This window comes from Budorcas taxicolor, chromosome 2 (genome assembly GCF_023091745.1).
Source record: "Budorcas taxicolor isolate Tak-1 chromosome 2, Takin1.1, whole genome shotgun sequence".
NCBI lineage: Eukaryota > Metazoa > Chordata > Mammalia > Artiodactyla > Bovidae > Budorcas > Budorcas taxicolor.
The window spans coordinates 136,090,537-136,102,906 of NC_068911.1; the positions used below are offsets into that span (position 1 = coordinate 136,090,537).

General features: G+C 36.9%; 1 protein-coding gene across 1 annotated transcript in view; it reads left to right on the forward strand.

Annotated features, from left to right (window-relative positions):
- The window catches only part of ABI2 (abl interactor 2), a 100,568-nt gene that overhangs the window by 76,127 nt on the left and 12,071 nt on the right, over window positions 1-12,370 (forward strand). The window contains exons 9-10 of the mRNA XM_052635461.1: window positions 2,881-3,039; window positions 11,716-11,802. Of these exons, the coding sequence (XP_052491421.1) occupies window positions 2,881-3,039; window positions 11,716-11,802 (246 nt within the window). The remainder of the gene's footprint in view (window positions 1-2,880; window positions 3,040-11,715; window positions 11,803-12,370) is intronic.

The following is a 12,370-nucleotide window of genomic DNA, read 5'->3' on the forward strand; positions in this document are numbered from 1 at the left end:
TGAAATTCACCCTTTCTAGTGACTTCTTTGCGTTTTGACAAATGCATACAGCGATACGAGCACAGCTCCAGTGAAGGCGCACAGCAGCCCTGTCATCCCCAGATCCCTCCTGCCTGCTTCGCAGTCAGTGCTTCCACTTCCCTCATTGCCCCTGGTTTTTTTTTCCTCCCTGTAAAGTTTTGCCTTTGTAGTAATATCACAAATGGAAGCATACGTAATGTAATCTTTTGAGTCTGGCTTTTTGGCACAGTGCATTTGAGATTTATCCATTATTACATGTTTTGTTATTTTGTTCCTTTTTTATTACTGAGTAGTGTTCTATTGAATGGATTTACCAGTTTGTTGGTTTGTTTACCCTTTTCCCAATTGAGGGACATTTGGATTATTTACAGTTTTGGATGATTATGAATAAAATTGCCAAATATATTCGCACACAGACTTTTGTGTGAGCACAGGCTTTCATTTCATTTGGGTAAATAACTTAGGGAGTAGGATTACTGAGTTGTATGGTAAATGAATGCTTAACTTTATAAAAAATTGGATAGCTGTTTTCCGAAGTGACTGTATACTTTTGCACGTCCACCAGCAGGGTGTAAGACTGCCAGTCACTCTGCATACTTGTTAGTGCAGGGTACTGCCATAATGGCCTCCCTGGTGGCTCAGATGGTAAAGAATCTGCCTGTAGTTCAGGAGCCGTGGGTTCAGTCCCTGGGTCAGGAAGATCCCCTGGAGAAGGGAATGGCCACTTACTGCAGTATTCTTGCCTAGAGAATTCCATGGACAGAGGAGCCTGGCGGGCTGTGTGATTGTCATTACATATATATATATTTTTTTTTTTTAATTCAGCCATCCTAATAGGTGTCTAATAGTTTATTGTGTGGTTTTGATTGACATTTCCCCAGTGAATGATGATGTAGAACATCTTTTCATGTACTCAATTTGCCATCTGTTTATCTTTTTTGGCAAAATGTCTGTTCAAATGTTTTTGCCCCCCCCCACCTTTGTAATTGGTTTGTTTGTTTTCTCATTAAATTCGTATATATTCTGAATATGTCTGATTAATTTTGTGATTTGCAGAATTTTTTTTCCATTCTGTGTCTTAACCTTTTCATTAATGGTGTCTTTTAAAGAGCAGACGTTCTTTATTTTGATGAAGTCCAGCTCATTGCTGTTTTCCCTTTTGTGCATTGTGCTTTTTGATGTTGTGTTTACAGACTCTCTACGTAAGGTCAAAAAGAGCTTTGTCTTATTTTCTTCTAGAAGTTTTTAGTTTTAGGTTTTTTGGTTAGGGCTGTGGTAATTAAGCTATAGTTTTGTTTTTCAACTCAAAGCAGAATAAATGCCCTTGTTAATGGTTTGAATAGAATCTTTATTATGTAATGTCTTTGGATCACTGAGGGCTTATAACATGGGAAATTTTAGGCTGGATCTAACTATATAAAATTCATAATGGTGTTTTCAGAGTTTTTAACTCAGTGATTCTAGGTTTAAGATGTTGCAGATTGATTCCTAAAATGTCAGTATTGTGTATCTGGTGATTCAAATGACAGAATATACCTTCTTATAGTTGTTTATTAGTTTACATGCTTTTACATTTTTACCATGGCTATGTAAACTTAACTGGATTATGTTTAAGCTTGACTACTCAAGATTTTTATACAACAGAATTGAGTTTTAGGTTTTGATACGGTCATATATATGAAGAGTAAATGCTGTAGCAGCTCTTGAGTGCTTTTATAACATTCTTTATATGAGTATCCATATGAATCCAAGTTTGATCGATTTTATAGCTCCTGTAGATCAGTTTTAGGCATGTAAAACCATTTGACAGTCATGGAAAAGATGAATTGGCGGCCTTTTCTCTTATCGCCTCTTCCCCTCCCTTCCTCCCTCATGTCGTCTTTCCTTTCCCCTCCCTTCCACCTTTCATTCCCTCTCCTTTCTCTGGCCTCCTCCTCTCTCCCTCATTCTTCTCTCTGCTCCCCTCCCTTCTTCTCTTCTCTTGCCCTGCTCTCTCATGGGCGCTCCATGAGAGAGTACTTGATCTGTCTGTACAGTAGGCCCTTAGCTAATGATTTTAAGTTGGAGTGGAATCAAGATAAAATTTAAGAACTTGATTGCATTAGACGGTTGGATGGATTAGGAAGAGTGTCTTCCGTTTGCATTAGTTGTTGAAGTACTCTGAGCAAAATGTAGTGAAATTGCTGATAAATAGGAACAAGTTCCAGGATGATACTAAAATTAGATATATTTGATACAATTTTTGTATCTTAGCTTTTTTTCATAACTGTAACTTTTCTAAACTCTGAGACAAAATAACTTCAGAGAAGGATATTTTTGATTGAAAAATGTGATTCAGAATTATGTCACTTGACCTTTTGCTGAAATATTTTATGATTTCCTTTAAATAAATTGGTTTGCTACTTTAAATTTACTATTATTATTATTATTATTTTGGAATAAGATTGTGTGTCAAACATTTTTTCTTTTGCTTTCCTAAATGTTATTCTTACTTTTTTGAGCTTAGCTTTTGGTGTTTAATTGCTGGTGTTTGCAGAGGAAGTGAGCCATAAATTTTAATTGTGATGATTGTGAAACCCTGTCAAATTACTAATTTAATAAACTCACAATATTAATTAGTAATGTATTTAGATATAGCTTTTCCAAACCTAACCATAGTTTTATTTACCTACTTTCCGATTTTTTGCACTTTGATATACTGTCAGCTGAGCAGTAACTGTCACTTTGCATTAATATTTGTCAGACAGCAGTTAAATATTTTTATTTTTCAATAGTCTTGGTGAGATTCAGGCCTTATACCTAAAGTGTTTTATTGTCTGAGATAATTTTAATGACAGGTGTATGTTCTCTCTTTTCCAGGTCATCCTGTTCAGTTTCACAGCATGAACAGACCTGCTGCTCGCCATACACCCCCAGCAGCAGGGGGCTCCTTGCCCTATAGACGCCCTCCTTCCATCACTTCACAAACAAGCCTTCAGAGTCAGATGAACGGAGGACCTTTCTATAGCCAGAACCCAGGTTAGACTTTCTTTGGCAGTCTATGGAATGTATCTAATTTAAAAATCTTCAATTACTGAGACAAAAAAACCTTTAATTGCAAATGACTAGTATATGGTTGATGAATAATATTATTTGTTGAATGAGTGGAAGAATGAATACAGGTTGCTGATATTGTATATCTTCCAGTTCTTTTGAAAAATCAACATATGGTTTCCATATAGAGTTGTAGAAGTTAATTTTTCTGAATAGAATGTTTTTGAATGTGCTAGTGATTATTTGTTTTTTAAATTAATACTGTGGTGAACAGTGTTTCCTTCTTATTTAGTCAGATTTCATTAATTGCTATTCGTACAGCAAGGATTAGTCAGATATCCTTGCTGTATGAATAGCAATTAATGAAATTTGAACATACATGAGCAGAGTTTACAAGTAGCAAAAGAAAAGGAAAATATTTTTGAAACTGCTTTGTGGTGGGCAGTTACACTTTCGTCTTCAGTTCTGCTACAAAACCTCTGATGGAACAACTGCGACTTGAGCAGACTGATCCGGGTGTAACAGTCATCTTTCAGTGGCATCATGTGTACAGAAGAGCTAAAATAGCACATGTTTAATACTGAACAGTCATTTGTTTTACTTCTTCCCCAGAGAGGGTCAGAGCAAATATTATTCTCTGTGACTGCTGTGGACGTGTTATGTGAACTTGGTGTGTTTTTCTGGATTTTTGCCAAGAGACCAGTAAGCCCATGTGTGATCATCTCTAGTGTTATTCCATTTTGGATAAGCCCTGAATTATATGGATCGAAAATCTGTCTATGTTTTGGTGAAACCTTGTTATATCCTTTGGAGTCTTGCAGAACAAATTTGATCCTCCTTTTACATAAACGGATCTTAAAGAATACTTTTTTTGGTTTTTTAACCTCATTTGATTCTTATAATCATGTGATCATTTTCATCTGTATTTTACAGATGAGGAAACAGACTAAGTACTCAAGTTAGGATTTGAATTTAGGTCATCTGACTCTTAAGTTCCCTGTTATTTCCATTGTACTATCCTACCTACCTTAAGATTTAAAAAAATCTTTCTCTTACCCTCCCAAGGGTAGGGGGGTGGGAAGGAGGATGCCCACATCGTAATGTAAAAAGCTGTGAACAGTTTTTCATCTGTATCATCCTGGGAATAGTGCTTGGTAACTACTTGTTGAATGTGGAATCCTCTCATTGTTTTGGGTCCCTCTTGTAAATTAAATGCCACATTTATAGTCTAATCAGTGCACAGAGCAGCCTGGCAGTCTACAGTCCGTAGGGTCACAAAGAGACACAGCTGAGCTAGTGACACTTAAATAGACATGTTCTTAAAAGAAATTTTTCTAGATTATTTTGAGAAATATGCATGTGCAGTTTTAATGAGTCTTAAATAAGAGTAGTTGCTCTTTTTCTAATGTTTGACCAAATTAAAACCTATAATTAAAATTTAATTTAAAATCCTTTGGGTTATTCTGTTTTTTAAAATTTTGCTTTCTTGAAGTGTAGTTGATTTACAGCGTCGGATTGGTTTCAGGTGTATGGCAAAGTGCTTCAGTTATACAGGTGTATATCTCTTCTGTCTTTGATCGCACTTAATGATTTTGGGTGTGCCATTCTTTTTAACTCATTTTGAACTCCGTTTTGGCAGATACACCTGTCTTTTCTTACGTTCTACTTTTAAATCGTGTTCCAAACCCATATTTGTACAGATGCTATTTTGTACCTAAATGCATATTTCATTTTTAAATTGTAATTGGTTAGATATGGCCTGTTTCATAGTTCCGCTAAAGATAAGCTCTCTCCCTGACCCTTTTGGAAGTCTAGACAGTTATTGCTTAAGGCGTTATGCCCTTCTTTACCCTTACATAGAGTTTTAAAAGAATAGTGTCAATCCAGAATGGGCTGATTCCACAATGGAACTGGGAGATGCTTCATTATTACAGCTTGGGACCAAGTATACATGATATTCAGAAAGTATATTATAGGGGTATTTCATGCTATGTAAATGTACATACCAATATACTGGTCCCATGAGAACCATCCTGGTGGAATTTATTTGAAGCTTATTTAAGTATATATTTAAATATATTTTAAATATGTATTTTAACACTTCTTTGTAAATCTGATTTTGCATATATTTTGAAAGTATATGTTAAAGTAGAAAAATAACCAACTCTAAGGAATGAGTGTTAATGAAAGTATTTTTCACACTCATGGGAAGTATAAAGTGAATTGAGATTTTTGAGCCTTCAGCATAATGTGTGAGGCAATTTAGTTAGTTTTTATGCACTTGTCTTGATAAGTTCTGCCTTTCTTCTCCAGGAATTTGGTATTTGTTTAAAGAGGAAGATTACAACTTTGTTAGTTGAGTAATTAGTGCCTTTTTCTAAACTAAAAAAGTTTTTAATTAAATTATGTTCTTTGAAGCCCTTTTTGCAAGACTTAGTGCTTTGTAAGCCAGTATTCTAAGGCTGTTAGATGCACTTTCATTTTATCTGCTTTAGACTATTATGTAAGTCTCATATTATTCCCACTTGTCTAAAACGGTCCTTGTTTTTTATATTTAGAATGAGAAAATTTGTTGTGTTTTCTTAAGTAGCTAATTACCTGATTTAACAAAATGATCCCAGGTTTGTGTTTTATGAGCATATTATTCGCAGCTGGAGGCTTGACATGGCTTTGTGCCTCTGAGGAAGTGAGCTGCCAGGCAAGGATTCATGTGAATGTAAATTCAGTGAGGTTTTCTGTGCAACGTTAAGTCTAACAGCACTGCTACTATATTTGGTTTGAGTTTGAAATGGCATTGTAACATAGGAATGAAAATATGGAACCCCTGATATGCAGTGCCAAGTTCTCGAAGCACAGTAATTGTTTTCTAATGGGATTATTTCAGAAACAAGTTAATGAAAGGAACACTTTAATCAGGACATAACTGAATCCTGTGTGGTTCTTATTGTTTCTTAATCTAATCCAGACAAGGAAAGAAGAATATTAGTTTATCATTCATCTTGTCATCATCAAGAGAGGCATTGAAACAACTAGCGTTAATCACAAGTTTTAACAGTTTCTGCCTTCAATATAAATATGAAGCACTTTGGTGGTAAAGAATATACATGTATGTTTGTACTTGTACATCTGTATATGTTAACCTACTTTGGTAAGTGCCTTAGTTTGGGCTGCTATGACAAAGTTCCATAGGGTGGGTAGCTTATAAACCAGAGATTTGTTGCTTACAGTTCTGAGGCTGAAAGCCAGAGATCGGTGCCAACATGGCTGAGCTCTGGTGAGAGCCCTCTTCATGTTGTAGGCTGCTGTCTTGTATCCTTGTTGTTTAGTTGCAAAGTCAGGGTTGACTCTTTGGCAGCCCCGTGGCCTGTAGCCTGCCAAGCTCCTCTGTCCATGGGATTTTCCAGGCAGTACTGGAGTGGGTTATCATTTCCTTCTCCAGGGGGTCTTCTGACCCATGTCTCCTGCACTGGGAGGCAGATTCTTTACTCTTGAGCCACCCTGGGAAACCTATTGTATCCTTAAATGGCAGAAAAAGAGAGAGAGCTCTCTGGGGGTTTTGTTTTTGTTTGTTTGGGCAATGCCTTTTAACAGTTTTTTTAAATATAATTTTTTGGGCCTATCTTTCACCCAGTGTTTATACCTCCCACTCCCCAATCCCCAGATTGTACCCCCTCCTGATAGCCACTGGTTTGTTCTCCGTATCTGTGAATCTGCTTCTTTTCTGCTGTATTCACTAATTTGTTGTATTTTTTAGTTTCCACTTAAAAGTGATATCATACAGTATTTGTCTTTCTCTGTCTGACTTGTTTCGCTTTAGTATAATGCCCTCTAACTCCATCCATGTTGCTGCAAATGGCAAAATTTGTTCCTTTTAGTATCCCGTGTGTGGAACACCTCCCCAAATTCCCACATCCTTATACCATCATGTTGGAGGTTAGGATTTCATATGAATTTTGGGGAGATACATTCAGTCCTTAAAAATGGGAAATCAGTAATGTGGTGTTTTAAGTACTAAAGTGAAAGTGGAGTCGTAAAAGAGATCTTACATTTTACCATTCATATTATAACAAAGACTAAAAAAATCTAATCCATAAAGTGGAATGTTGGCTCCAAGCAATGTGACTGTGTATAATTATGTGAGAAAGGAATTTCTGAATGAGTATGGTGTTTTATATAGGGAAGATGTCAGGCTTCCCTGAATATTATTATAAATAATTTAAAAAAAAACATTGAGAAAGCGGTGTTGGGTTGGTGGTATCGTAAAAGAAAAGCCATAACACATCTTCTCTAAATGATAGTTACCTTACAGCTTTACTATAAATCTCTAGAAAAATACCGATGTGGGAGGAGGGATTAGCAAAGTATAAACAAAGAGCCGCATCCAGAGGCTATTTTTGAATCCTCATTTTCGGCAGTCTTTAGTGTCTGTCAGTGATGCTTACTCTAGGGAGAACAAAAAAGCAAGGAAAAACTGAAAAATCTAAGTATATTATCAGACGAATCAGTAAACCAAATAGACCCTTTTCATCATTAAAAATACAAGCTGTGTTCTTAAATTACGTGGATTAATTTGCTGCTTTTTCTTGGCGTAATATCATTGTTTTCTCATTTGAAAAGGAATAACAAAAATGATAGAATTCATTTAACTCTTCTGAGACTACAGGAGTGATAGTTATTTGCAACCATATTCTTTTCCATCAAAAAAGCTCTTCTCACTGAGTATAATTAGTTAGGTTCACTTTTAAATACTCCTAAGCAATACTCCTATCCATGTTTAGAAAACATTTCCCTTTGAAAATGATAACATTATCTCTGTCACTGGAATGTAAAATATTAGCAACTAAACTTGAATGGACTATCAAATGGATGGCCTCTAAAGATGATATCTTTAATGGTTTCAGAAATAGTATTTAGAGTGGTTATTTTGTCTAATTTTCTTATAGTATTTAGAAAGCTGAAAACACACACACAAAAAAACAATGTAATAGTCTCATTTTTCTTCAAAACTCCTTTTACCTTTTAACACACTAAGCCTCAAAGATGTTCCATGATGCTGTGAATAATCAGGAAGATCATGCTTAGGAATTCTGTATATTTCATCAGCACAGGCTCATCCTCTAAGTTTGGTTTGCCTTACCTTTTATATCTACATATTGCTGAGTGCACATAAGCTATAGTTTTTATAGCTGTTCTACCTAAGATCACTCTATAAACTCCAGTGTCTTCTTGAGCCTTTGTCTTCATATTAACTTCATTGTTGTGTGATGTGAACGTAATATTACTGAGTCTAGGTGTGGAGATCTTTTGGTGATTATAGGGAAAGGGTTGTTGTGTGAGGAATCAAACAGAGAGAATGGAAACAAACTGATAGTTGCTTTTTGCTCTTGCCTGTCTATGAGCTACTTGGCCTAGAACCGAATATTGCAAACAGTTGTTCACATCAAAATCCAGCTTAAATTCACCTAAAATAGTTCATTTTCAATTCAGGAAGATAAATCTAGTATAAAGTAGGATCTTCTGGTTCACAGGTTTTCTGAGGAAATCTTGCTGACCAGAGAGAAAATGCTGTGGTAACTAAATTAATTTGGATCATCATGTAAAAAGTTTGCCTTGGGCAAAAAAAGAATTTGGGGCAACATTTGTAAGCTCCATTTGAAACTGAATTTTTTAACATGCCTTGGACTGGCTTTGAAAAAACCTAACTTGTTCTGTTGTAAAGTAATTCCATTTAAGGAAGATCTGGGATCAGTTTTTACCTGGGCTGCTATTGGTGGACGTCCCTAAAAAGACCACTGTAGTTTCAAGTTTTCACTTTCAGAACTAGAAAAGAAAAGAAAAAATTCATTAAAAAAAAACAAAAAACAATATACATACAAAAAGTCTGTTCTAAGTTAGGTGTCTAATCATTCTTTTTTAGCTCAATACTAGGTTGTTTTCTTTTTTCTTTTTTTTAAATGGTAAAGACTGAAGTGGGAAGTTTCCTACTTTTCCGTTACAGGTGGGGCGGCATTGGTGCCAACAGGCAAGAGAGAATTCCATCTTATTTGAATGAGCATACGCGCTTTTCTAACGCAGCCGGCCTCTGCTGCTGTTTCTCAGTTTTACCTGCTTCGTCTCCGCCACCTCTCCGCTCATTGTTTTCTCTTATCCCAAGTTTGGAAACAGTATTGTGAACATATTAGCAATTGGTCTAGGCCTCTAAGAGTGGGAGACAGACACCCAACTTAAGGGTTTGCTGCCAAGAAGTATAAAAAACATATCCAAAAGGTATCTTTTAAAGAAAGTTGCCGATTTCTAGGGTTACTTGACTCCTCCCTTAAATCTGGACTGTTCTTCAGAATCACGTGGGTAACTCTGGTCCTCACAGTATGTGTACATGTCTTGCCTGCAGTTACCCACAGCACAGCTGTTCTTCCTCCTAACTGCTACCACCTTTGCACCTTTGATGGTTTCTACAAATTCAACCCAGACTTTCCAGTTGCCTCCCATGTTTATGCTTAAGTTACTTTCATACATCTTATTTATCATGTCATTATTTCTTCCTGACTTTTCTTTCCCTGTACTTACAGCCTACTTCATTCTCTGTACTACTCACCAACATTAATGTGGTTAATGGCACCTCTGCCTTCATAGTTAAGGAGGAAAAAAAATCTAAGAATATCTTCAGCTGTTTCCTTCATGTGGTACCTAAATCCTTAGTTATCAAATACTCTTTTTGTCCCCACTGTTACTAAGTTCTGTCTTTTTCTTTCTGCTTCTATTACCTTGATTTTTGTGTTCCAGGCCTTGAGTTAGACTTCCTATATACATTTTTTTTTTCTTTTTAATCTTTGTAGTTACACTGTAAAGTAGGTTGCATTATATCTTTCATTTCACATTTATGGTTTAAATTTGAAAAAGTTAAATAACTTGCTGCTCCAATAGCAAGGAAATAGCAAATCAGGTTTCTGATGTTAGGTGACTTTATTTATTTGGCTGCACCTTGAGGCATGTAGGATCTTGTGTGTTGCGCATGCTAAATTGCTCAGTCATGTCTGACTCTTTGTGACCCCATGTACTGCAGCCCACCAGGCTCCTCTGTCCATGGTATTTTCCAGGCAAGAATACTTACTAGAGTGGGTTGCCATTTCCTTTTCCGGGGGATCTTCCCAACCCAGGGATGGAACCTGGATCTCTACTGCATTGGCAGGCAGGTTCTTTCCCACTAGCGCCGCCTAGGATGTGGGATCTTAGTTCCCTGATAACCTGATAACCTGTACTCTTCAGCAGAAGCTCAGCCTTAACCCCTGGACTGCCAGAGAAGACCTGCTAGGTGACTTTGAAGTCCCAAGCTGTTTCCACTAAGCACTCTTTCACCTAACCATTTAAGATTCCTCCCTGTTCCATATCCACCTGTTCGTCTTTGTAGTTTGGTACTTTCTCTCTCAGGCATCTTTTGCCAGCCATATGGAAATATTTACGGTTTGTAAACTGGTCATGCTGCTTGATACCTCAAAGCCTTTGCCCCTCACTTGGTTCTCAGCTTGTCTTTCTCAACCCTTGTCTGCTTGTTGAGCTCCTTTTATTCTGGTACCTGCCTAGAGGTTATTTCTGTGTAGCGCTCACCCCTGCCCAAACCCTGGCCCCCTTCCTCCCCACCATAACGCCACATCATCACCACTGCCTCTTCTACCTCCACCACCTGTAGGGAATTGCTGCAAGTATTGTTGGCTTGGGGCTGTTATTTTACCTCACATTCCCAACTAGAATGTGATTTTTTTTTTTGAGGGCAGTGAGTCTTATTTATCTTTTTAGTTTTATTAGTCTTACCTGTGATTTGAAGCTCATAAAGGTGTTCTCTCTTTATAAGAAAATGCACATCATACTGTTTACTCAATCTGAGGGAAACCCTAATTGTGGAGTTAATCTTGGGAAGTTGTTTGACATGTACCTGGCTTCTCTGTATATTTACCTAGATTAAATGTTTGTTGAAGACTCACGAGTGCTAGCTGCTTACCAGATGTTTAAGAGGGAAAGACAACTTTGTGGGGAAAGGAATGGTTTGAATGAGGCGAGCATTTTTCTATAGGGTCACGGTGAAAATGCCCCTGAAATAGGTGGTATGAATTGGGATTGTGGGAAAATGTAAAGATACAAACCTGACTTACAGAGAATGGCTTTGATATTGGTCTCTTAGCAGAGTGCTTGCCCCTTAATGGGAAGTAAGTAAATATTTGTTTAATTACCAATTAATTTTTCCTGTTTAATGAAGTAATGAAAAGTATGAAATTAGGAGGCTGGCACGTAATGGTCTTTTTTCCCTTGTATTGATGAACATTTAAACTTGTAACTTCCAAGGTAAAATTTGGAAAACCAAACTACTCATGGTAATCTGAAGAAATTCTTTTTTTGAAAAGACATGCTATTGTATGAAAAGACAATTTGCCATTGTATCTTAGAATAGATGGGTATATACAAATGCTTCCTGTTGTAAGCTTTTAAAACTTCCCTAACACTTTGTTTTGTGTTAATGACTTATCTCTCAAAAGAGCGCCTTAAGACTGCTTGTAAAATGGTGATCACAGTGGTTCCCCCATGTATGTTTGTTTTATTGTGTTATCCTTTCCTTTTAATGTGACTTGCCCTTACCCCTTATCCTCCACACCTTTTTTGTTTTTGCAGTATCTCTTGCTCCTCCTCCTCCCTCCATCCTACAGGTAACTCCTCAGTTACCTTTAATGGGATTTGTGGCCAGAGTCCAAGAAAATAGTAAGTTTATGTCTTCTTTATGCTGTAGATCAGATTATAGGTATAAAATGTCATTTATATATGATTGGCTGAATAGTCATTCATTCACCAGTATGTCAGATATTTGATTATTATGAACAAGTCACTCACTGTATGAGCCACTAGTGTGGATGATAAAATAACGAAGATGAAATTCTCTACTTTCCAACAGCTTAAAGTCTGCTAGTGAAGATAAGACAAACATAAAATAAGGCACGTGTGAAAAGAGAAATCACATCTAATTGAGGAGATGCTCTTTAGTTACCAGGCAGCCCACCTTTTTCTCTCTGGATTGCTCAGACACTTAGTCTGTCACTGGAGTTTTAGGGTTTTGTGGCTGGCCTGAGAATCCTTCTCCAGTCCTGTGATTCCAGGTGTAAAGATGAGCCATGCCATGGCGGGTCCCAGAGAACCAAATTGTCAGTCTGTCTCCTAAGATGCCGCATAGATTGGCAAGGTATTTAAGTTGGCCTGTGGTCTGGTGTTGAGTGATGCAGGAACAGATAACTAATTTTATTGACAGGCTGAGTTTTCCTCTAGGGAAGCATTA